The 23,818-nt window shown below is 47.1% G+C and overlaps 1 protein-coding gene across 1 annotated transcript in view; it reads left to right on the top strand.

Annotated features, from left to right (window-relative positions):
- ipo11 (importin 11) overlaps positions 1-23,818 on the top strand; it is an 880,228-nt gene that overhangs the window by 251,387 nt on the left and 605,023 nt on the right. The window contains exon 11 of the mRNA XM_085965921.1: positions 3,516-3,802. Coding sequence (XP_085822047.1) covers positions 3,516-3,802 — 287 coding nt within the window. The remainder of the gene's footprint in view (positions 1-3,515; positions 3,803-23,818) is intronic.

Raw genomic sequence — 23,818 nt, 5'->3', positions numbered from 1 at the left:
GAATTTAGAAGGTTAAGGGGTGATTTGATCGACGTTTTCAAGATATTAAGGGGAACAGATAGGGTAGATAGAGAGAAACTAGTTATGCGGGTTGGGGAGTCTAGGACTAGGGGGCATAGTCTATCAATTAGCGCCAGACGTTTTAGGAGTGAATTTAGGAAACACTTCTACACAAAAAACGATGGTAGAAGTTTGGAAAACTCTTCCGCAAATGGCAATTGATGCTAATCAATTGTTGGTTTTAAATCTGAGATCGATAGATTTTTTGTGTACCAAAGGTATTAAGGGATATGGGGCAAAGGCGGGCATATGGAGTTCGGTCGCAGATCAACCATGACCTCATTGATTGGTGGAAGAGACTCGAGGGGGTAACTGGCCTACTCCTGTTATTTTCCTGAGGGGGACTGCAACTAGAGCCCCCAGGACTGGGAGCAAGTGGTGTTCAGAGGCCTTCCTTTAAGAGCCAACGCCTTGCAAACGGCCAGCAGCACTCCCTATATTACCTGCAGACTCTTTGAATGTCTTACACCAAGCCATGACTCAAATAAACTGTACAGGAACCAGCACAAAAGCAAAACTCAAAACTTAACTGAAAGTTGTGTCCCCCTTAAGTAGAGCTGGTGAGGGGTCTGTCGTGCAGCTGAACACACGTTCGGCTGTGTGCTTACGACAGGGTCTGCAGTGGAGCCGTGACGTACAAAATAGCAGGTCGTACGTCAAATCAGCGTTACATGCTGATTGATGTCATGACCTGCCTCATTTGAATTCTTCCAGTGCACGCAGGCAATGGCCGCGCTATCGCCCTTCCCAATATGGCGACCAGTGCGGCCTGCGCTGGTAGTCGGTGGAATCATGGCGAGTGCTACTTTTTTCTTTCAACCGACCACAACATTCAGCACTAAGCATGGGAATTTTGCGGTGATCATGCTTTACAAGTCTGAACCAGCCTAACTAGAGAAGATGAGTTGCATCTTATAATGTTTCATAACAGGAGCAGAGGAAAATTGATCGTGCTGTGAAAACGATATACCTTTCATTGACAAAATTTCATGCAAAATAAACCAGTTGATTGAATCTGCGTTTCATCTTGATAAAGTGTTAGTTTAGTTTGCCTTCCATAAATAGAGGAGAATTTACATGTAAGCACATCGTATTTCAGTAGCTGGTTTACAGAATTGAGGTTCCCTTTTACAACCTGTGGGTCATGCTATTTTTTAACTAGATATTGGATGGAAAGGGTGCACTCCATCTGGATAGTTCCCTTTACAAGAGTGACTAGTTAGGGATGGGCCTGAATTTGCGGGCGGATGCCTCCGAACAGCAATAAAACTACAAACCTACCTGATGGTCCTGGATCCGTGGAGACGCGCTCCTGGGCCTGCAGGCGTACGCATGCGTAAAGGCCCACGTATCCCAAGGGTGCATGTGGTCCCTGGGATCACGTGGGCCGGCCCAACCAATCAAAAAGGGGATTCCTATTATGCTTATGGGGATTCCATTTACGTACGGAATCCCCAGAAGCATGATAGGAATCACCCAAAAAATACATTTTAACAGCACTGAAATTAAAAAAAAATCATTACATGTTTAAAATTAATTAAAATACAATTTAATTAAACATTTAAAACAAAAAAATAATTTTTCAAGGGACCAAAAATAACACAAACTTATTTTACAGGTTTTTGAATGTTAAAATTATTTTTTAAATGTATTAATATGCCAGTGAATTGTCCATTTCCTAGGGATGCGGAGGATCTGTCGAGAAGATTCTTGACATCGCAAGTTCTGGATTTTCACGCATGCGTAAACCCGGAACTTGCGTGGCACTTGCAGTCGCATACGCACCACGTACGCGGTCATAGGCTCCAGAAAATCTGAGCCAATATCTATCACAAACGCCCAAAAATGGTGGTTGTCCAGTTGTACATATTTTGTTAAAGTAGGCCTGCTGCACATAAAAAGAAGAGTTGCCCTGCTGTGCTGCTCTCTCTGTTTATTGTGCTTTTTTCAATGTCCTCATTGTGTTGCTTGTGTTTGTAAGTGCACAGTTCACATGTTGTTTTGTCTTTTTACTTTTGAAGGCCTGTTCCCGACTGTCTTTTTTTACATTTTAGGGCCTGGTCCTTACTGTTGTTTATTTGAAAGTTTTGTTCCCTGCTGTCTTTTTGGCCTATTTTTCAAATTCCTTTTCCCCTCTTTTTTTCTTGTATATGTCTGCCATTATCTTTTTCTCAAGATCATTTTTTTTCTGCAATCACTCACAGACCTAAAATCTAAGTATTCTACACTGCACTCTCGCTACTTCACTCCCTTATAACAACACAACAACTTGTATTTATATAGTGCCTTTAACATAGTAAAACATCCCAAGGCGCTGCACTTATATATTATAAGACAAAAAATTTGACACTACCCCATTACTACATCTACCCTCTCTACTCCTTCCCTCACTCTTCAGTATTGTGTCTCAAGTACCCAAAAATCCTCAGTATATTTTTTGCCAATGTTAACTTAATTGCTCCCATGCTTGTCTCAAATCCTTATAAATTAAATAGCTTTTTTCCGCAACCTACTTTATTAAGTTCTGCAGCATATTCACTTCTTTATAAAAGACTATTTAATCAGACACCATGTGAGCAATGACATGGGAGATCCATTAGTAGTAGATAAACTGCGTATTTGCAATAGATTGATTGTGGTTGTATGCAGTGGCGTAGCTTGTGAAGCCCAGAGCGCTCATGAGAATTTCAGGTGGCTGTAGGATTGTTATAGCAACAATGTTCTGTAGCCCATTATTTTCTACAGAGTAACTATTTAAATTGGTAGAATAATCTTTTGTAACTATATGTGAAGAAGAGTTCTGTGACAATGGCTGTGCCTGGCTGTATTTCAACGCAGGGCAAGCTATGAAGATTACTTCATGTTAAATGTAAAGCTGATTTCTGTGTTTACACTTTGATCTGTAATAATCAGATAAGTAATTGATAAACAGCAGTTCAAGAAAAAGGTTCACCATTACCTTCTTAAGGGCAACTACGAATGGTCAATAAATGCCAGTCTTGCCAATGACGTCTACATCCCGAATAATTATTTTTTAAAAATGGTATTAGTTATTCAAAATGTGAAGACCACCATCAAATATTAAAACCATCATGCATGAATTCTACTTAGAGACTCTCTTTCAAATGAATATTGTATTGTCTATTGAGATCCCCAAACACATTTGTTTTTTCCCCTTTGCTAATTAGCATTCTTCAACCAAGGTGGGCAGCCAACCTGCTTCCATCCCTTTAAGTTTTTCATTCAAGTGCGCGAGAATGTTGCAGATTGAGTACCTTCAGATTTTTAAACTCACCAGTGCGGAAGCACCTTACTGTTGTTTACCTAAGATCTAAAACTGCCCGTGTGAGGAAATGTGGGCATATAGGTATTGTATTGTTGAGAACGTAAATGAAATAGAAAATTGTTGTAAGATTTTGTAACTGAACTGCCATTTCTTTTTCATTTCATTTTAGATAGCAAGCCTGAAACTTTAGAAGCACATAAGATAAAAATATATTTCTTCAACTATTCAACTTTAACTGAAATCTGTAGAAGATTGGTATCTCATTATTTCCTTCTGACTCCAGAGGAACTGTCTATGTGGGAGGAAGACCCCGAGAGCTTTGGTGAGTTTTTAATTGAAAAGAAAGTTGCTTTAATATACATGCTTGAGTTTTCCATAATTCAGTCAAGCCTTCTGCTTTTGTTAAGATTAGATTTTGCATCTTATGAACTGTTGTGTTGTAGTGCTTATATTTCATTTTAAGTCACTTCTTATGATGCCTAAATTTATCTAGTGCCAGAACATAAATATATATCTTGGAATTAAACTTATTGTGGGTTCCATGCAATTAGCATAAAATACTCGTTTATTCAAAATATTACAGCACAGCAGCTGAAACATAGTTTGAAGCTTTTTTCAGTGTAACTTGATGAGACAAGAGGTGGCGAGAAAGTTGTATGTTACATAATATTGTGACTATAACACAGATGTATTGGTTGATAAACTGTTGCTGAGAAATGGAGATTTTATTGTATATAAATGCAATCAATATCAACGGGAACAGTAGCATAGCGGTTATGTCACTGAACTAGTAATCCAGAGGCCTGGACTAATGATCCGGAGACGTGAGTCTAAATCCCACCACGGCAGCTGGGAAATTTAAATTCAATTAATTAAATAAATCTGGAATAAAAAGCTAATATTAGTAATGGTGACCATGAAACTATAGAATTGTTGTAAAAAAAAAAACATCTGGTTCACTAATGTCCTTTAGGGAAGGAAATCTACTGTCCTTACCCGGTGTGGCCTATATGTGACTCCATACCCACAGCAATGTGGTTGACTCTTAACTGCCCTCTGAAATGGTCCAGCAAGCCAGTTGGTTGCAGCAAGCCAGTTGGTTGCAACAAGCCGCTACGAGAAACAATGATGAGAATGAAACCAGATGGACCATCCGGCATCGACCTCGGCACCGGCTTCGGACACGACAACAGCACACCCAGCCCAGTCGACCCTGCAAAGTAGTGAGGAGGCACCAACATCTGGGGACTTGGGCCAAAATTGGGAGAGCTGTCCCACAGACTAGTGAAGCAACTGCCTGACATAGTCATACTCACAGAATCATACCTTTCAGCCAATGTCCCAAACTCCTCCATCACCATCCCTGGGTATATCCTGTCCCACCGGCAGGACAGACCCACCAGGGGTGGCGGCACAGTAGTATACAGTCGGGAGGGAGTGGCCCTGTGAGTACTCAACATTGACTCCGGACCCCATGAAATCTCCTGGCTTCAGGTCAAGCATGGGCAAGAAAACCTGCTGATTACCACCTATCGCCCTCTCTCAGCTGATGAATCAGTACTCCTCCATGTTAAACATCACTTGAAGCACTGAGGGTAGCAAGGGCACAGAATGTACTCTGGGTGGGGGACTTCAATGTCCACCACCAAGAGTGGCTCAGTAGCACCACTACTGACCAAGCTGGCTGAGTCCTGAAGGACATAGCTGCTAGACTGGGCCTGCAGCAGGCGGTGAGAGAACCAACACGAGATTAAAAACCTACTTGACCTCGTCCTCACCAAGCTATCTGTCGCAGATGCATCTGTCTGTGACCGCATTGGTAGCAGTGACCACCGCACAGTCCTTGTGGAGACAAAGTCCCATCTTCACACTGAGGAATACCCTCCATCGTGTTGTGTGACACTACCACCATGCTAAATGGGATAGATTCAGAACGGATTTAGCAGCTCAAAACTGGGCATCCATGAGGCGCTGTGGACCATCAGCAGCAACAGAATTGTATTCCACCACAATCTGTAACCACATGGCCTGGCATATCCCTCACTACCATTACCATCAAGCCAAGGGACCAACCCTAGTTCAATGTTGAGTGCAGAAGAGCATGCCAGGAGCAGCACCAGGCATACCTAAAAATGAGGTGCCAACCTGGGAAAGCTGCAACACAGGACTACGTGCATGCTAAACAGCAGAAGCAGCGTGCCATAGACAGAGCTAAGTGATCCCACAATTAACGGATCAGATCAAAGCTCTGCAGTCCTGTCCCATCCAGTCGTGAATGGTGGTGGACAATTAAACAGCTAACGGGACAATTAAGCAACTAACAGGAGGAGGAGGCTCCTTGAATATCCCCATCCTCAATGATGGCGGAGCCCAGCACACGAATGCAAAAGACAAGGCTGAAGCATTTGCAACCATCTTCAGCCAGAAGTGCCGAGTGGATGAGCCATATCTGCCTCCTCCTGAGGTCTCCACCATCACAGGAGCCAGTCTTCAGCCAATTCGATTCACTCCATGTGATATCAAGAAACGGCTGAGCGCACTGGATACAGCAAAGGCTATGGGCCCTGACAACATCCCGGCTGTCGTGCTGAAGACTTGTGCTCCAGAACTAGCTGCGCCTCGAGCCAAGCTGTTCCAGTACAGCTACAACACTGGCATCTATCTGACGATGTGGAAAATTGCCCAGGTATGTCCTGTCCACAAAAAACAGGACAAATCCAATCCAGCCAATTACCGTCCCATCAGTCTACTCTCAATCATCAGTAAAGTGATGGAAGGTGTCATCGACAGTGCTATCAAGCGGCACTTACTCACCAATAACCTGCTCACCGGTGCTTAGTTTGGGTTCCGGCAGAACCACTCGGCTCCAGACCTCATTACAGCCTTGGTCCAAATATGGACAGAAGAGCTAAATTCCAGAGGTGAGGTGAGAGTGACTGCCCTTGACATCAAGGCAGCATTTGACGGAGTGTGGCATCAAGGAGCCCTTGTAAAATTGAAGTCAATGGGAATCGGGAACAACTCTCCACTGGCTGGAGTCATACCTAGCACAAAGAAAGATAGTTATGGTTGTTGGAGGTCAATCATCACAGCCCCAGGGCATCGCTGCCGGAGTTCCTCAGGGCAGTGTCCGAAGCCCAACCATCATCAGCTGCTTCATCAATGATGCTCCCTCCAACATAAGATCAGAAGTGAGGATGTTCGCTGATGATTGCAGTGTTCAGTTCCATTCGCAACTCCTGAGCAAATGAAACTGTCCATGCCCGCATGCAGCAAGACCTGGATGACCTTCAGGCTTGGGCTGATAAGTGGCAAGTAACATTCGTGCCACACAAGTGCCACTTTCCCATGACTTTCAACGGCAGTGCCATTGTCGAATTCCCCACCATCAACATCCTGGGGGGTCACCATAGACCAGAAACTTAACTGAACCAGCCACAGAAATACTGTAGCAACAAGAGCGGGGTATTCTGCAGCAAGTGTCTCACCCCCTGACTCCCCAAAGGCTTTCCGTCATCTACAAGTCAGAATTCAGCAAAGGAGGACAAAGAAATTGGCAAAGAAAGGAAACAGAATGTAAGAGTAAACTAGCGAGAGACATAAAAACAGACTGTAAAAGCTTCTATAGGTATGTAAAAAGAAAAAGATTAGCAAAAGTAAACGTGGGTCCCTTACAGACTGAGACAGGAGAAATTATAATGGGGAATAAGGAAATAGCAGGGAAATTAAACACACAGTTTATGTGTGTCTTCACGGAAGAAGATGCAAAAAAACCTCCTGGAAATAGTGGAGAACCAAGAGCCTAGTGAGAATGAGGAACTGAAAGAAATTAGTATTAGTAAAAAAAAAAATAGTACTGGAGAAATTAAGGGACTGAAAGCCGATAAATCCCCTGGACCTGATGGCCTACATCCTAGGGTTTTAAAAGAGCTGGCCATGGAGATAGTGGATGCATTGATTGTCATCTTCCAATATTCCATATATTCTAGAATAGTTCCTGTGGATTGGAAGGTAGCAAATGTAACCCCACTATTTAAGAAAGGCAGGAGAGAGAAAACGGGGAACTGCAGACCAGTAAGCCTGACATCAGTAGTAGGGAAACTGCTAGAATCTATTCTTAAGGACGTGGTAACAGGGCACTTAGAAAATAATAATAGGATTGGGCAGAGTCAACACAGATTTATGAAAGAGAAATCGTGTTTGACAAACAAAGAGTTTTTTGAGGTTGTAACTTGCAGAATAGATAAGGGGGAACCAGTGGATGTGGTGTATTTTCAGAAGGCATTCGATAAGGTGCCACACAAGAGGTTCTTAAACAAAATTAGGGCTCAAGGGATTGGGGGTAATATATTAGCATGGATTGAGGATTGGTTAATGGACAGAAAACAGAGTCGGAATAAACGGGTCATTTTCGGGTTGGCCGGCTGTAATTAGTGCGGTACTGCAAGGATCGCTGCTTGGGCCTCAGCTATTCACAATCTATAATCAATCAATGATAATATATCCAAGTTTGCCGCTGATACAAAGCTAGGTGGGAATGTAAGTTGTGAGGAGGATGCAAAGAGGCTTCAAGGGGAGATAGACAGGCTAAGTGAGTGGGCAGGAACATGGCAAATGGAATATAATGTGAAGAAATGGGAAGTTATCCACTTTGGTAGGAAAAATAGAAGTGCAGACTATTTTTTAAATTGTGAGAGATTGGGAAATGTTGGTGTTCAGAGGGAACTGGGTGTCCTTGAACATGAAAGGTGCCATGCAGGTACAGCAAGCAATTAGGAAAGCAAATGGTATGTTGGCCTTTATTACAAGAAGATTTGAGTATAAGAGTAAAGACGTCTTACTGCAATTACAGGAAACTTTCTGGTATCCGGAACTGACGGGACCGAGTTGGTGCCATCCCATCAAAACTGCCGTATAAACCAGCGCTAATGTTAAAACATACAGAGCTCCGTATGAAACAACAAACCCTGTTGCTTAGCAACAGCTTCAAAACAGTCGGCCGCAGCTTAAAAGCGTCTCTGTAGCTAAGCAACAGCTTCAGCTAGATGCTTGGGAGGCACGACTGGGGGGAAAAAAAAGCAACGAGAAGTAAAAAAACTTATAGGAAACGACTCCTGAATTTTGCCGGTAGATAGAGCTTTCCGGACACTTAACCTCCGGTTAAACGAAAGTTTCCTGTATATAGGGCCCTGGTGAAACATGGAAACATAGAAAAATAGGAGCAGGAGTAGGCCGTTCAGCCCTTCGAGCCTGCTCCATCATTCAATATGATCATGGCTGATCCTCTATCTCAATACCATATTCCCGCTCTCTCCCCATACCCCTTGATACCTTTTGTGTCAAGAAATCTATCTATCTCCTGCTTTAATATATTCAATGACTTGGCCTCCACAGCCTTCTGTGGTAGAGAATTACACAGGTTCACCACCCTCTGAGTGAAGAAATTTCTCCTCATCTCAGTCCTAAATGTCCTACCCCGTATCCCGAGACAGTGAACCCTCGTTCTAGACCCTCCCCCAGCCAGGGGAAACATCCTCCCTGCATCCAGTCTGTCTAGCCCTGTCAGAATTTTATATATTTCAATGAGATTCCCTCTCATTCTTCTAAACTCTAGTGCATACAGGCCTGGTTGAGACCAAACTTGGAGTATTGTGTACAATTTTGGTCTCCTTACCTGAGGAAGGATATACTTGACATAGAGGGAGTGCAACGAAGGTTCACCAGACTGATTCCTAGGATGGGGGGAATATCCTATGAGGAGAGATTGAGTAGACTAGGCCTATAGAGTTTAGAAGAATGAAAGGTGATCTCATTGAAACATACAAAATTCTTACAGGGCTTGACAGGGTAGATGCAGGGAGGATGTTTCCCCAGGCTGGGGAGTCTAGAACCAGGGGTCACAGTCTCAGAATAAGGGGTCGACCATTTAGGACTGAGATGAAAAATTTCTTCACTGAGGGTAGTGAATCTTTGGAATTCTCTACCCCAGAGGGCTGTGGAGGCACAGTTGGTGAGTATATTCAAGACAGAGAGTGATAGATTTTTGGATGTTAAGGGAATCGAGGGATATGGGGATAGTGCAGGAAAGTGGCGATGAGGTAGAAGATCAGCCATGATCTTATTGAATGGTGGAGTAGGCTTGAGGGGCCGAATGGCCTACTCCTGCTCCTATTTCTTATCTTCTTAAGTCAGGAGTGTGATGGAATACTTTCCACTTGCCTGGATGACTGCAGCTCCAGCAACACTCGAGAAGTTCAACATCATCCAGGACAAAGCAGCCCGCTTGATTGGCACCTCATCCACCACCTTAAACATTCACTTCCTCCACCACCGGCGCACCGTGGCTGGAGTGTGTACCATCTACAAGATGCACCGCAGCAACTCGCCAATGATTATTCTGCAGCACCTCTCAAACCCGCGACCTCTACTACCTAGAAGGACAAGTGTAAGAAATCACACAACACCAGGTTATAGTCCCAACAGCTTTATTTGAAATCACAAGCTTTTGGAGCGCTGCTCCTTCGTCAGGTGACTATAACCTGGTGTTGTGTGATTTCTTACATTTGTCCACCCCAGTCCAACACCGGCATCTCCACACCAGAAGGACAAGGGCAGCAGGCGCATGGGAACACTATCACCTGCAAGTTCGCCTCCAAGTTACACACCAACCTGACTTGGAAATATATCGCCGTTCCTTCTTCGTCGCTGTGTCAAAATCCTGGAACTCTCTCCCTAACAGCGCTGTGGGAGTACCTTCACCACAAGGACTGCAGCGGTTCAAGAAGGCGGCTCACCACCACTTTCTCGAGGGAAATTGGGGATGGGCAATAAATGCTGGCCTCGCCAGAGATGCCCACATCCCAGAACAAATATAATAAAAATTGTAATTGCTAGCTTTTTGCCTTTTTAAAGGCTTATGAGCATGGGAGTGCAATAAGAATTTGTAAATCTTAGGAAGTAGAGACTCGATTTTGTGTTATCCCCATTGCATTTAGAAGGCTAAACCTTGCAATTCTAATTGGTCAGACATGTCTCTTTACTAGTGCAACATTGATACAGTGTTACTGTGACTTCTCTGTAGATTCATCTATTCAACTTCTTCTTAGGCAGTCCCTCGGAACCAAGGATGACTTGCTTCCACATTAAACATGAGTTCTCAGAAGCTGATGAGTCCAATGCAGGACCTACAGTCTCTGTCACAGGTGGGGCAGACGGTGGTTGAAGGGGACGGTGGGTGGGGTGCTTGGGTTGACGTGTGCTCCTTCCGCTGTTTGCGCTTGGCTTCCGCTTGCTCCCGGCGAAGAGACTTGAGGTATTAGGCGCCTTCCCGGATGCTTCTCCTCCACTTTGTGCGGCCTTAGGCCAGGGATTCCCAGGCGTCAGTGGGGATGTTATACTTTTTTAAGGAGGCTTTGAGGGTGTCCTTAAGAGTGTTTCCTCTGTCCATCTGGGGCTCTCTTGCCGTGTCGGAGCTCCGAGTAGAGCGTTTGTTTTGTGAGTCTCGTATTGGGCATGCGGACGATGTGACCGTCCATCGAGCGTGGTCAAAGCTTCGATGCTGGGGATGTTGGCCTGAGCAAGAACACTGACGTTGGTGCGCCCATCCTGCCAATGATTTGCAGGATCTTGTGGAAAGAACATGGGCCTTACACTGAACACCCATAAGACAAAGGTCCTCTACCAATCTGCCCCCGCCACACAGTACTGCCCCCAACCCCCCCCCGGATTATCAAAATCCACGACAAGACCTTGGACAACGTGGACCACTTTCCATACCTCGGGAGCCTACTGTCAACAAGGGCAGACGTCGACGACGAAGTCCAACACGGTCTTCAGTGTGCCAGTGCAGCCTTTGGTCGCATGAGGAAGAGAGTGTTTGAAGACCAGGACCTCAAACCCAGCACCAAGCTCATGGTCTACAGAGCAGTAGTGATACCCACCCTCCTGTATGCTTCAGAGACCTGGACCATGTACAGCAGGCACCTCCAAGCACTGGAGAGGTACCACCAACGCTGCCTCCGCAAGATCTATTCAACAGTGAACAGATGAAGAATCTCCTGATGTTAATTGAATTCCAAAGTATTTTATTGTACTATCGGTTCTTGGGATGAATTAAAAATATCTTAATGGTGGGTAGGCATGATTTAGGTGAACATTGGGGCAACAGTGCAGTATCATGGAGTGGAAAGATAAAGATATAATCCCCTCATCTAAATTCCCAATCTTGGCTATGGTTTATGGAGCTCATCAATATCTTTGTTTCCAACATTGAGATCATGCAAATAGTTGCCTTCTCCCTCCTCCTAGTCTCCCACCCACACTAGTCGAGGATGTCTCTCTCTTTGCAGTTTCTTGCCTATATCCCGCTCCTTCTCAAAGCTCATCTCGTCCATTAGATCCTACTGTTGCTTCTGCAATCCCCTCCTCGGTCAACTCCCCATCCTGCCCACTCCATGTTAGCTGACATAGTCAACAGTTTATGAGCTGTAGAGTGTATGTTTCCACTGTTGCAGAACTTTATTGTTTTAAGACCAATTGTCTGGCTGCCTTCAAGTGGAATCTTCCAGACCCTTGAACTTTATTCGGCGGGGCGCTAATGTTAGCGCCCTGAAAAAGTTATCCTCCCCAAGACCGATTTTCCCAGGTAGCAAGGAGTGTCGGGCTCACGGAGAGCAGCCGGCACCCCGTGGGGGCCTTCACAGGGGCTGGGGACAGCAATGGGGGCAGGTGCTGGCAGGTGGCCAGCAACAAAAATAGCCGCCCGCCACCTCCCCTTTAACTAGCGCCACCCCGGCTGCAGGTAGGCCCTCCTGACCCCGGCGGATGTAGCGTCTGGCGGTAAGTCGGGGGGGCGCCACCCAATATTACAGCCGGGGCGCTGCGCACGGCGATGACATCATCGCCAGCAGCGCAGTGCCGTGTGGCGCTAACGGTTAGCTTGCTGCTAACCTCCCGCTGAATTTCGCAGGAGGTGTTAGCGTCGCCATGCCCAGGCGCTAGTTGATTTGCGCCCCGTTAACCCCCTAAGAGGGCGCAAACGGGAGGCACAAATCAACTAAGTTTAGCCTCCAGGGTGCTTTAAGTTAATCTGCAAAATAATTTTTTGAATTAGTGCAAATTCTGTCCTTATGGAGGAAACATAAGGAGTTTGCAAATGTGGGAGTGGATCTGCTGTCATCCTTAGGGAGGGTATCATACTTAATCTACTCTCGAGTCTTAGTCTTTTCATTTTTATTTTAAATTGGACCAGAGATAATGAGCTATGAAAGTGGGCTGTTGTGCCATTTTCATGAAGCTAAAGTAGATTATGCAAAGCTAAAATAAATTATGCTAGGAGAACTGATGCTAGTGATTTACAAAAAGTGAATGATTTATAAGGAGAGCAGATTATATTTCTTTACAATCTCATTTTGAGGAGTATTATTTCAGCACAATGTTGTTAAATTCTAATCCATATTCTGTTTTGAGAAATCCATATTCTGTTTTGAATAACACGTAGAGGGCATAGGTTTTTAGTTTAGAAAATAGATTTTAAATGGGTTGTCACATTTTTGACACTTGCTATGTGATCTTGAAAAGAAAACAAGTATATAGTACAACATTCATAGTGCAAAACAGTTGATGTAAATAGATTATTCTTTGAAAGTAGTAGTCATATTTTAATTAACATAATTTGCTTACAGATTTAGTTACAGTTTAACTTTGTTTCCTTATCCGAAATCATGCATTTAATCTGAATCATCATACTAAGTGAAATAATACCACCGAGCAGCAGAAATTATGTATGTGCAATTGATTTCAATGGAAAGAAAAATCTGGCGAGGTGGATAATGAGCAGCCGATCTGCTATCGATGGTTTTCTGCCCATTGGTGAAAGTGTGTTTACAAACTACTTACAAGATAATAGTTTAACAATGTACCTCTGTTCACTTTTGCTGGATTAACAATCAAAAGGATGAATTTTTAATGAGGAATTGTGATTGAACACTTTATATTGTGTGTGTTATACTGTTTGTTGTTAAATATAATTGTACTTTGGTAGAATCTGCACTGGTAAGGAGTGGGATAATTCACATTTGAAAAAAGTACTGATTTCCTTTATACCTGGATGCAACTCAAAGAAACTCCCAGGTTTGATTCCTGATCTCAGCCAGAGTAGTAATTGGCCTCGGTGCCCCTGCGCTGGGGAAGGTGAAGATCAGCCATGGTTTCTGCATTTTATTACTATCCAGTGACCAATGTTGGAAAATTTGCATTGCTTTGGATATCAAACAAATTGGGCTTGGCTTTAATGCCTGTTAAAGTTAATAGTTTGCTGGTGCTTACTTTTTAGACAAATATACATCAAAGATGGCCACCTGACTGAGGCACCAAAGGGTTGTTAGTACCTGTGGTATTTCCAACTTGTTTCAGTCTCTTCAGGAAAGGAGACAAGAACATTTTGGGACAAAATGAAACTACTACCTAACGTGGAGCAACATATTTTAAAAATGTTTCTGGGATAACCCAGAAAAAATACTAATTAATCCCTGTACCGTTCTTTTACTGTACAGTATTTTGATGGACTTTCACGAAAACTATTTTATTTGTGTCCATAGTACTTTATTAAGAAAGTTATGGGCTAGTCTTGCACAATTCTAAATGCCAAAATATATGACTCAGACAAAATGGCTCAATTAACCTCTAAGACACACATGCTGCAAATTTTGTGCTTGATTTAAAATAAATATAGTTTTTTTTGAAATTGTGCAAAATTGATCAACGTGGAGCTAATTGGTTAAAATATCAAGCCTCAGCTAATAATGGTGTTTTCGTGAGGAGTAATATCATCAGCAAAGGGTCATCCATAAACAAGCATAGAATTTGTACTTGGAAACAAATTGAAAATATTCTGTTGTAATCTGCAGGGTTATATAGATTTTCGAGTGCATGACTCCTGGCATTCTAATGTCTGGTATGATGCTGTAAATTAGGACTGGTGCGGCGGCGGCGGCACGGAGCTCCGCGGAGCAGGTGAGCGGCGGTGTCTCACTCTCCCCCCCCAGTCTCTCTCTCTCTCTCTCTCTCTCTCTCGCGCCTCCTGAATGCGCGGGGGAAGAGGCCCGGGGCACCGTGGCCGCTTTCGGAGACTTCAACTCCGTGACAGGTGAGGAGGGTCTTTGTTGTTCACGTTGGGCGGCGGGCGGGTTCCCCGGGTGCTGATCCCTGGCGGTGTGGGTGTGGGGCCGGAGCCCGGCTCTTAGCTTGCCCCGGAGAGCGGGCGGACGGCGGGGCCTGGAGTAGCAAATCGGGCACAGGCGCCAAGATGATTTGCATACAGAACCTGAGCGGCCGGCGAGCTCGCAGACAAAAAAACGGCAGAAAACTGAGAGCGGCAGAGGGGAACAGACGTCAGAGAGACAGAGAAATAGGGAGGGAGGAGAGGGAGAGGGGCAGGGAGGGAGAGAGGAGAGCGGCAAGGAGGGAGAGGGGAAAGAGAGAGGGTGGGGGGGAGGGGAAAGAGGGTGGGGGGAGGGGAAAGAGGGTGGGGGGAGGGGAAAGAGAGGGTGGGGGAGGGGAAAGAGGGTGGGGGAGGGGAAAGAGAGGGTGGGGAGGGGAAAGAGAGGGTGGGGAGGGGAAAGAGGGTGGGGGAGGGGAAAGAGAGGGTGGGGGGAGGGGAAAGAGAGGGTGGGGGGAGGGGAAAGAGAGAGGGTGGGGGGAGGGGAAAGAGAGGGTGGGGGGAGGGGAAAGAGAGGGTGGGGGGAGGGGAAAGAGAGAGGGTGGGGGGAGGGGAAAGAGAGGGTGGGGGGAGGGGAAAGAGAGGGTGGGGGGAGGGGAAAGAGAGGGTGGGGGGAGGGGAAAGAGAGAGGGTGGGGGGAGGGGAAAGAGAGAGGGTGGGGGGAGGGGAAAGAGAGAGGGTGGGGGGAGGGGAAAGAGAGAGGGTGGGGGGAGGGGAAAGAGAGAGGGTGGGGGGAGGGGAAAGAGGGTGGGGGGAGGGGAAAGTGAGAGGGTGGGGGAGGGGAAAGAGAGAGGGTGGGGGGAGGGGAAAGAGAGAGGGTGGGGGGAGGGGAAAGAGAGAGGGTGGGGGGAGGGGAAAGAGAGAGGGTGGGGGAGGGGAAAGAGAGGGTGGGGGAGGGGAAAGAGAGGGTGGGGGAGGGAAAGAGAGGGTGGGGGGAGGGGAAAGAGGGTGGGGGGAGGGGAAAGAGAGAGGGTGGGGGGAGGGGAAAGAGAGAGGGTGGGGGGAGGGGAAAGAGAGAGGGTGGGGGGAGGGGAAAGAGAGAGGGTGGGGGGAGGGGAAAGAGAGAGGGTGGGGGGAGGGGAAAGAGAGAGGGTGGGGGGAGGGGAAAGAGAGAGGGTGGGGGGAGGGGAAAGAGAGAGGGTGGGGGGAGGGGAAAGAGAGAGGGTGGGGGGAGGGGAAAGAGAGAGGGTGGGGGGAGGGGAAAGAGAGAGGGTGGGGGGAGGGGAAAGAGAGGGTGGGGGGGAGGGGAAAGAGAGAGGGTGGGGGGAGGGGAAAGAGAGAGGGTGGGGGGAGGGGAAAGAGAGGGTGGGGGGGAGGGGAAAGAGAGGGTGGGGGGAGGGGAAAGAGAGAGGGTGGGGGGAGGGGAAAGAGAGAGGGTGGGGGGAGGGGAAAGAGAGAGGGTGGGGGGAGGGGAAAGAGAGAGGGTGGGGGGAGGGGGTGGAGGGTGAGGGTGGGGGGAGAGGGTGGGGGGAGGGGAGGGGGAGAGGGGTGGGAGAGGGTGGAGGGAGAGGGGAGGGAGGGGGGGAGGGGGAGAGGGAGGGGAGAGGGGGTGGGAGGGGAGAGGGAGGGGAGAGGGGGTGGGGGAGGAGAGAGAGAGAGAGGGTGGGGGGAGGAGAGAGAGAGGGGGTGGGGGGGGAGAGAGAGAGAGGGGGTGGGGGAGGAGAGAGAGAGGGGGTGGGGGAGGAGAGAGAGAGGGGGTGGGGGAGGAGAGAGAGAGGGGGTGGGGGAGGAGAGAGAGAGAGAGAGGGGGTGGGGGAGGAGAGAGAGAGAGAGAGGGGGTGGGGGAGGAGAGAGAGAGAGGGGGGTGGGGGAGGAGAGAGAGAGAGGGGGTGGGGGAGGAGAGAGAGAGAGAGGGGGTGGGGGAGGAGAGAGAGAGGGGGTGGGGGAGGAGAGAGAGAGAGAGAGAGGGGGTGGGGGGAGGAGAGAGGGAGGGCGTGGGGGTGGGGGAGGAGAGAGAGTGGGGGTGGGGGAGGAGAGGGAGAGGGTGGGGGAGGAGAGAGAGAGAGAGAGAGGGGTGGGGGGGGGAGAGAGAGAGGGGTGGGGGAGGAGAGCGAGAGAGAGAGGGTGGGGGAGGAGAGCGAGAGAGAGGGTGGGGGAGGAGAGAGAGAGAGAGAGGGTGGGGGAGGAGAGAGAGAGGGGGTGGGGGAGGAGAGAGAGAGAGAGAGAGGGGGTGGGGGAGGAGAGAGGGAGGGCGTGGGGGTGGGGGAGGAGAGAGAGTGGGGGTGGGGGCGGAGAGGGAGAGGGTGGGGGGAGGAGAGAGAGAGAGAGGGTGGGGGGGGAGAGAGAGAGGGTGGGGGAGGAGAGCGAGAGAGAGAGGGTGGGGGAGGAGAGCGAGAGAGAGAGGGTGGGGAGGAGAGCGAGAGAGAGGGTGGGGGAGGAGAGAGAGAGAGGGTGGGGGAGGACGAGAGAGAGAGAGGGTGGGGGAGGAGAGAGAGAGGGTGGGGAGGAGAGAGAGAGGGTGGGGGAGGAGAGAGAGAGAGAGAGAGTGAGGGGGTGGGGGAGGAGAGGAGAGGGGGTGGGGGAGGAGAGAGTGAGGGTGGGGGAGGGGAGAGGGTGGGGGGAGGGGAGGGGGAGAGAAGGGAGAAGGTGAGGAGAGGGGGGAGGGAGGGAGAGGACAGGGGGGAGAGTGGTAGGGAGAGAGAGTAAAGCAGGGAGAGACGGGGAGGGGGAGAGAGGGTGTGGGAGGGAAACCGTGACTGAGTGGGACAGGGAGGGAGTGAATACACACGCTGAGATGGGCTGCTGAATTTCTTAGTGTTTTTAGTGTTTACAGTGGGGAAAAAAAGGTTCATTTCAAGTTTAAAAGGTTTTAAAGTTAAATTTAGTTCTAGTTAAGTTAGTCTTAGTTTGTTTAGTTAAGTTTAAGTTTAGTTTAGTCTAGATTAAGTAAGGAAGGAAAAGACCACCAAAGGAAAAAAAACCAGAGGAAACTAGAAAAAAAAAAGCCAAAGAAAAAAAAAAAAGAAATAAGGGAAAAAAAACAAACAAACGGGGCCACAGCAGCAGCAGAAGCAAGGTGACTCGGCCGCATCGGGAACCGAGGCGCGAAGGCCGCACGGAGACGCAGCGGCAGCCGGAGCGAGGAGACTCGGGGAGGCCGCTTCGGGAAACGAGGCGAATCGGGGAGGCCGCACGGAGACGCAGCGGCAGCCGGAACGAGGTGACTCGGGGAGCCCGAGCGGCGAACGAGACACGGCCCGATCGGCGGCCGCAGTCCAGCACCCGAGCGACGACCGCAGTCCAGCACCCGAGCGACGGCCGCAGTCCAGCACCCGAGCGACGACCGCAGTCCAGCACCCGAACGGCGAACGAGGCAGAACCCGAGCGGCGGCTGGGCTAGAAAGCCCGGGAAAGGCCCGAGGAGCCAGGCCCAGAGACCTCTGAGGAGAAGGGGAGCAACCAGAAGGCTTCCAGAAGCAAACCAAGACTGTGAGTACAGGGCCCAGGGAGGGAGACTGAAGCCAGGGAAAGGCCCGAGGAGCCAGGCCGAGACAGAGGCACAGAGACCTCTGAGGGGGAGGGGAACAGCCCGAAGGCACCGGGAAACAGCGGCTCACAGACCCAGACCTGAGAAGGGTGAACCCAGAAGCCGAGGCCCAGGGACCACGGGGTCGGAGAGGGGGACCGGGAAAGTTCGCGAACAGGGAGAGGGAAACACCAAACCCGGGGCCCCAGAAAAGCTTATTCTAAGATCAACAATACTTTACCAAAAATGAGCGAATCAGAAGATCCACAACAGCCCCGCTTCCAGATTCCCCCCAACACCGCAAAAAAAGCTATAAAAGCGATCAAGCATGAGCAGATGAGAGAAAAACCAGAAACACTTTTTGCTGACTGTTACAACAATGGGACAAAAAGTAACCTCATTTTCTACTCAGATCAGCCAGTGGCTTGGATCACAGCAATAAAATCACACTATACCAATGTTAAGCTAGAAAATACCGCAAATGGGTCCATAATGAAAATTAACACACCAGGAGACAGTTCAACTACGACGGTCAACGCGTACAATACCGGGACAATATTAGTGCAAGGCAACCTCGACAAATTTGCAACGGCCTTCAGGACACTGAAAAAATTAACTAAGGGGGGAAGGAACAGCCCCAGAGTGGCCCGCACTCCCCCCAACATTGACAACTTACCAGGAGAAAATCTGCCTGGTCAGGAGGTGAACGAGCCACACAGTTCAAACCAGACACTAACCCCGGGGAACCACAGCCACACGATACAACTGACAAACCCCAGCATAACTACCAGGGAGGAAGCCACACATAGTCCCCCTACCATTCCCAGCTCACCAAGAGAAGAGCAGCATAGCCAGGAAGTGAGTGAGCCCTCCAGGGCCGACCAGCCTAGCCAGGAAGTGAGTGAGCCTACCAGGGCCGACCAGACACATACCCCGGGATCACACAGCCAGATACAACCAAAAGATAAATTTAATCAATTAGAGATAGAGATGGTTAAACTTAGAGAGGACTTCCTCAAAATGAATGACAATCAAAATCAGGAGAGGGAGAGACACAAGAGAGAGCTGAAGCTACTTGAGAACCAGGTGAATCTACTTAGGAATCAGGTGAAAGAGCTGCAGGAAAAAGAAGAGAGCCATAGAGGAGAGAAAACACCATTAGACCAGCAACCAGAGGCTAGAGATAAGACAAGACAGAGCCGGACGGAACGGCTGCACTCCCACACGGAACAAAAGCAACAGACACACAATACAAGGGGTGCCACACAGACCGACCAGCATACTGATTCGCAATCTTCCCCCACCACCGTGGAACCACAAGCGGGCCGCTCACAAGAGGTACGCACACACCAGACACCCCAGCCCAGCACACACACTATGAGTCCAAGCGAAAGCCACCAGACAGTAAACACAAACAAGGCTGACGTCGTAATACTCATAGACTCAAATGGGAAATTTCTATGGGAGAAAAAGCTATTCCCTAGAAGTAAAGTAGAAAAGATCTGGTGCCCAACAACAAACAGAGCCATGGGATGGCTGACCAAAGCCAGATTAGGCTCCCCCCAACACATAATAATACACACGGGCACAAATGACCTAAAGACCCAACAGAAAGAAGTAGCAACATCGCTCAGAGCAATGATTAGGAAAGCAAGCAGTACATTTCCAAACACTAGAATCACTGTTTCCACAATATTGCCGAGAACAGACTTCAACAACAACACAATTCATGAGATAAATGCCAGCATAGCAAGAGACTGCGAATCAAACCACAACGTACACCTGGCCCAACACCCCACCCTCGATGAGGAATGTCTTTACGACCACGTCCACATCCAAAGGCAAAGAATATCGATCCTTGCTAAAGCCCTGAAGGACGTCGCTTTTAACCGGGTCCATACCCAGACTCCAAGAGGACCCCCCCCCGACCACCAGAGATCAGCGGGGTACATATCAGGAACACTACAAGGACCACCAACACACCAACCGAGACCAGAGAGGATCCCCATGCAAAACAACAATGTCAGACCTGCACCACTCCTGTCCCACAGGGGAATAGGACTGCTCCCAGCCAGACAGAGGGAGAGATGCACAGGACGTACGCAATACCTCAGACAGAAACAATCCATTAAGAGACAATAAGCAGATGTGCAGCAGCATCTACTTCCGCCTTATGGATCAAGGACTAATTAATAGAAAGAACTGTAACCAAATTGTATTAACTTTTGTAGACAACTGATGTGATCTTTTTTTTCCCACACTTAGACACGACAAACACGTACCACTCTTTAACCTATCATAGTAAAAGATCAAACTTAACATGAAATCCTTATATATTTCGACCTGGAATATCCAAGGTCTACGCTCTTCACTGCGAGAAGTGAAAAGTAGGACCCCAGAGTTCATAGATGAAACTAAAGACCTAGATATTATCATTTTACAGGAAACTTGGTATAAAGGAAAAGGACACACTGGCTGTCCCCAAGGGTACACTGAGCTGGTGGTGCCCTCCAATAAATTACCAAGTGTAACCCAAGGCAGAGACTCCGGAGGCATACTGATCTGGTTTAAAACAGAACTTAAGAATTACATCAAATTTATAAAAAAGGGCGAAAACCATATGTGGCTCAAACTTGAGAGGGAGATTATCTCAAACACCCAAGATGTTTACATTTGCGCACTTTATATCCCTCCAATCGATTCCCCGTACTTTAAAGAGGACACCTTCTCCAACATGGAGGGGGAAATTATCCAATACCAGGCCCAGGGGAACGTGTTGATCTGTGGGGACCTCAATTCAAGAACGGGCGAAGAACCAGACTTCACCAATAATCAGGGAAACAATTATGTTTTCGGGAATAACCACTTTGACATCCCTTCCCTTCCATACAGGCATAACTGCGACAAGCAGTCAAATACCAACGGAACCTGGGTCTGTACATTGTCAATGGTAGGTTCATAGGAGACCTCCTAGGAAGATCGACCTATTGCTCACCTCTTGGCTGCAGCACAGTAGACTATATGATTACAGACTTAGACCCATCCTCTTTCAGAGCATTCACAGTCAAACCACAAACAACACTGTCAGATCACAGTCAAATTACTATGTTCCTCAAAAAGACAGAAACAAACAACATAGAAACACAACCCAGTAAACTGTACAACACCAAAAAATCGTACAGATGGGCCAAAAACGACACGGAAAAATACCAGAAAACAATTAGCAATGCATCAACTCAAGCTCTCTTAGACACCTTTCTGGATAACATATACACTCACAATAAAGAAGGCGTAAACCGGGCAGTTAGTAAACTAAACAATATTTTTGATAATTTGGCAACAAATGCAAACTTGAAAGCTCGCAAGAACAAACCCAAAACAAAAAACTATGAAAAATGGTTTGACCGAGATTGCCATAACATGAGGAAAAAACTTAGAAAAATATCAAACCAAAAACACAGACATCCAGAAAACGAGGAACTACGCCTTACTTATTGTCAGACACTAACACAATACAGAAACACACTCAGAACCAAAAAAGAGCAATATATTAAGAATACACTCAGCTCCATGGAGGAATCCATTGATTCCAATTGTTTCTGGGAAAACTTGAAAACACTACACAAAAAACAACACGACGATTTGGCCATTCAAAATGGGGACACATGGGTAAACCACTTTGAAAAATTATACCAGAAAAAAACACTAAGACCAGAGCAACACCAAATATGCAAAAAACTGGAAAAGCTAGAAATGGCCATAAAAGATAACCAAAACCCGCTGGACGCCATAATAACAGAAAAAGAACTTCTTGAAAAACTCAAGGACCTGCGACCAGGAAAAGCCTGCGGGACAGACGGCATACTAAACGAGATGATTAAACACACAGACAACAAAATGAAACTGGCTATCCTAAAACTCTTCAACTTGGTTCTGAGTGTCGGTTATTTCCCTGATATCTGGAACAAAGGACTCATAACGCCCATATACAAAAGTGGGGACAAAATCGACCCAAACAACTATCGAGGCATCTGTGTAAACAGTAACCTGGGGAAGGTATTCTGTAGCATCATAAACAAAAGACTTATAAACTTCCTTGAGGAGCACAATGTCTTGAGTAAAAGCCAAATTGGATTCCTGCCAAACTATAGAACATCCGATCATATCTTCACCCTACAGACCCTAATTGACAAACACGTTCACAATAACAAAAGCAAAATCTACGCATGCTTTGTAGATTTCCAGAAGGCTTTCGACTCCATCTGGCATGACGGTTTATTCCTGAAACTTATCGAAAGTGGGGTAGGAGGGAAAACATATGATGTAATTAAATCAATGTATACAAACAACAAATGTGCAGTTAAAATTGGAGACAAACAAACAAAATACTTCCCACAGGGGCGGGGGGTGACGCAGGGCTCGCCAATCTCACCGACACTCTTTAATATTTACATAAATGGATTGGCAAAACTACTTGAACAATCTACAGCACCCGGCCTCACCCTATATGAATCCAAGGTTAAATTCCTCCTCTATGCAGACGACCTGGTTCTGCTGTCACCTACTAAAGAGGGGCTACAGCAAAACCTGGACCTGCTGGAGTCGTACTGCCAGACTTGGGCCCTGACAATAAATCCCCAAAAAACCAAAGTCCTTGTGTTCCAGCAAAGATCCAAACATCAGGGACCCAAAATAAATTTCACAGTAGGAACAACCAAAATTGAACAAACCACTAACTACACATACTTGGGCTTAAAAATCAGTTCTACGGGAAACTTCAAACTGGCTGTGAATGAACTGAAAGAGAAAGCAAGAAGGGCTTTCTATGCCATCAAAAAATCAATCCAAATAGAAATCCCAATTAGCATTTGGCTCAAAATTTTCAAATCAGTAATTGAACCAATTGCACTCTATGGCAGTGAGGTATGGGGACCGCTAACTCAACAAGAATTTGCAAAATGGGACAAACACCCAATTGAGATCCTACATGCAGAATTCTGTAAAAGTATCCTCCGGACTCAAAGGAAAACAGTAAACAATGCATGCAGGGCGGAACTAGGCCAATATCCATTAATAATCACTATCCAAAAAAGAGCCACCAAATTTTGGAATCACCTACAAATGAGCAATCCCCAATGCTATCACTACGACGCCCTGAAATGCCAAGAGCTGACCATAAAGAAGAATACCCTCAGTCAACTAGTCCTGGGACTCAGTGAAGTAACTACTAACAATACTAACAATAACCAGCCCCAGGACAGTGACAGGGTAACACAAAGAATTCGACCCAACACAATCGTCGCTAAGCAAAAGGAAAAATATCTGACATATTGGGCAGAAACAACAAAAACCCAAAGCAAACTCAATTGCTACTTGGCCCTAAACAGACAATACAACATAGCTGATTACCTGACCATGGTAAAGGATAACAAACTGAGAAGAACCTTGACAAGGTACAGACTTAGCGAACATAGCCTAGCGATCGAAAAAGGCAGACACAGGCAGACCAGGCTGCCAAGAGAGGACAGGATATGCTCTCACTGCAGTCAGGGAGTGGTGGAGACAGAGATGCACTTCCTCACAGCTTGTGGAAAATATCAGGGCATCAGGGAGAATTTCTACCAAAAATTCTCACAAATATGCCCTGATTTCAGAAATCTGAATGACAACCAAAAACTCCCATTCCTACTGGGAGAGGAGAGAAGCTGTGTAACGCTGGCGGCGCACTATGTTGCAGCTTGCCATGAACAGAGGGACAACCAGTAAGCTAAGAAAAAAATATATATAA

Source organism: Somniosus microcephalus, chromosome 2 (genome assembly GCF_052327205.1).
Source record: "Somniosus microcephalus isolate GS21.2 chromosome 2, FLI_Smic_1.0, whole genome shotgun sequence".
NCBI classification, from domain to species: Eukaryota; Metazoa; Chordata; class Chondrichthyes; order Squaliformes; family Somniosidae; genus Somniosus; species Somniosus microcephalus.
Note: the sequence above shows the minus strand (reverse complement) of the source record. Positions and strands in the feature narration are given on the sequence as shown.